General features: G+C 38.4%; 1 protein-coding gene across 4 annotated transcripts in view; it reads right to left on the reverse strand.

Moving 5' to 3' along the window:
• Positions 1-2500, reverse strand: part of stxbp5a (syntaxin binding protein 5a (tomosyn)) — a 129967-nt gene that overhangs the window by 24070 nt on the left and 103397 nt on the right. For all 4 annotated transcript variants that reach the window (XM_072442828.1, XM_072442821.1, XM_072442813.1 and 1 more), the window contains exons 11-12: positions 2260-2332; positions 1476-1623 (exon numbers count right to left, since the gene is read on the reverse strand). In XM_072442828.1, the coding sequence (XP_072298929.1) occupies positions 1476-1623; positions 2260-2332 (221 nt within the window). The remainder of the gene's footprint in view (positions 1-1475; positions 1624-2259; positions 2333-2500) is intronic.

Genomic DNA, 2500 nt, shown 5'->3' on the forward strand with positions numbered 1-2500 from the left:
ATGAATATGAAATTCTAGTTTCTAAATAAAATTAGTATTGAGTATCCTACAAAACACTTGTTCTTGTTCTTCTTGCCACAGGGGACATGATGAGGAATGAATGAACAATGTATTTTTCTATTTCATGCAATATACTGTAATGATAAGAAAAAAAACATAAAGCAATTTTCCATATCTGTAAAAGCGTGATCATCGTCAATAACCCTGAAATGATAAAAAAAAAGTGCTCTGGTTTGTCACTGCAGACACGTGTGACAGCCTCAGCCGTAATAATTGCCCACAATGCACCTCAGAGAGCATTAGCATGTGCTTGTGCGTTAGCGGGAGGCTTGGCTCCGTACACGTCGACACATACAAAGGTCAGGGGGATGACTCATGCTGATCTTTATGTGAGAATAGCCTCCTGCAGCTCTCTTTGGCTTTTTGCGTAACACAAAATGCTGAAAAATAAAAGATTCTCGGGGAGACAGTTTGGGTCAGTTTGTGGTGACATTTCAGACAGAATGTAGGAACAAGGCAGCAGCAGGGAAAGAGCAGAGGCATGCATAATGAGTGCAGGAGCAGGGGGTCTGTGCTCTGGGTTGCCAGATATGACAAATGGGAATAAAGCCAGAGTGAAACTATGCACACGGAGAAAGACACGACACACGACAGCACAAACGTCACATTATCAACTGAAATTAAAACATTTTTGTGCACGGCAAAGTCATGCAAAATGTGTCCTTTATTTGCAGAGATTGGATGACTGGAGGCGGCCACCAGGGACATTTACATTTGTAATTCAGACATTTGCCAGGTTTATGACGAGCCCAATGTGACACAGGGGAAATGTTACCTCTGGGAGAGTTACGAGGCCATACATCATTAATCAGGAGATAGAAGGGTGTTCAAAGACTAGTGATGTAAAAGTGTTTGGTTTTGTGTATTATTTGAGTACAAGTATGAGCTAAATATTTTTTTTTACATGTACAATGACAGTTAAGATGGCGCTAAGACTTTAGAGGAAGATGCTTTTTTAATGATTTGTTTATTCTCACTTTGCTATTCCAGGTTTACTTTGTCATTTAAGTCTGTGACGCCATCAAGAACTTTATTTCCAATGTAAAATTAAGATAATCCTCTCTTGTGCATCGATATAGACATAAAGCAGATGGCCATGTTATTACTGAAACGCATTAATTGTGTTTTTAAAAATGGTTGGTTAGTACAAATTAAGTTCACGATACTAAAATCTTTATACTAAGAAAAAAGCTCAAGACCAGTAATGGTCTTGAGCTTTTTTGCAATTTTTAACAGTAAATATGTTTTTATTTTCTTTATTACCATACTTTCTCATACTAGTTCTGATATATCGATTTGTATACCGTAATCCAAATCAAGCTACTTTTAGACCAGGTTCAAAATAACACCAAAATCAATGACGTGTTTGTTTTTAAATATGCAAAAAGTACTGCTTCAGGCTGTATACACTGTACCCGTTTACTGTAGCCCTGTCGTTTCTGCCGCGATCCAGCAGAATAAAGTGCAGGTATGAGATCCACAGGGCAGTCGGCAAAATACTCGCAGCACGTCACAGGAGACTCGTGGATGTTGAGGGGGTACGGGTTTTCAAATATGGGGTAACTGCAACAGACAAACGTAAGAATGACTTTAAAAACATGTTACGCTGCGTCAGAGACAACAACAAAAAGAGACTTCAAGAAGCACAACTGATTAAACAAAATTAATACATCTATTACTTTATTTTATTATTTTATATTGTAATGATTTGTTCTCATAAAGATGACGTAATAAAAATAAAAATAAAAACTTGGATGTAAAAAATTCTAAATTAAAAGACCATATTTTCCGGACCATAAGTTGCACCTTTTTTCATAGTTTTGGCCAGGGTGCGACTTATACTTACATTTATACTTATACACCGGAGCGACTTGTATGTGATATTATTTGTTATTTTCACACTTGCAACCGCATTTCATACTCCTCTCCTCCTACTTCTCTATTATGCATTTTTTGGCCGGTGCGACTTATAGTCCGGAAAATACGGTATTGACAAAAAGCTACAAAAGACGGACAGAAAAAATGCATATCTGTGTAATCTTCCAAACGAGGGAATAGTGATATTTCTGTTTTACTTGTACTTGTAAATATCACCAAGTCAAAGCTACGGATTAAAATGACCACAACAACCACCATGAGCAAAACATGATGGTGCACGAACATATGACACAAACATACAGAACAGAGGGTCATGCTCACCCGTTTTGTGCAAGGTCGATCACCACTAAATCCTTTTCTAAGAGGACCACCACAGCGTAAGGTTCCTGAAAATCTGCGGAGAAAAGGCAAAGCGCAGCGAGTCATTCATCACGCCGCACTCGCAGTATAGAACATGGTAATTGCTTTGGAGGGAAATCTTTTGAAATCTACAAACCACAGGGGAGGAATTCCACGTGTTTCTAGGGGAAATGCCATTATCATCGCTGTGCCCCTCAAGACT

This window comes from Eucyclogobius newberryi, unplaced genomic scaffold (assembly GCF_026437365.1).
Source record: "Eucyclogobius newberryi isolate DKJ021-1_F unplaced genomic scaffold, fEucNew1.0.hap1 SCAF_1, whole genome shotgun sequence".
In the NCBI taxonomy this organism is placed as follows: Eukaryota; Metazoa; Chordata; class Actinopteri; order Gobiiformes; family Gobiidae; genus Eucyclogobius; species Eucyclogobius newberryi.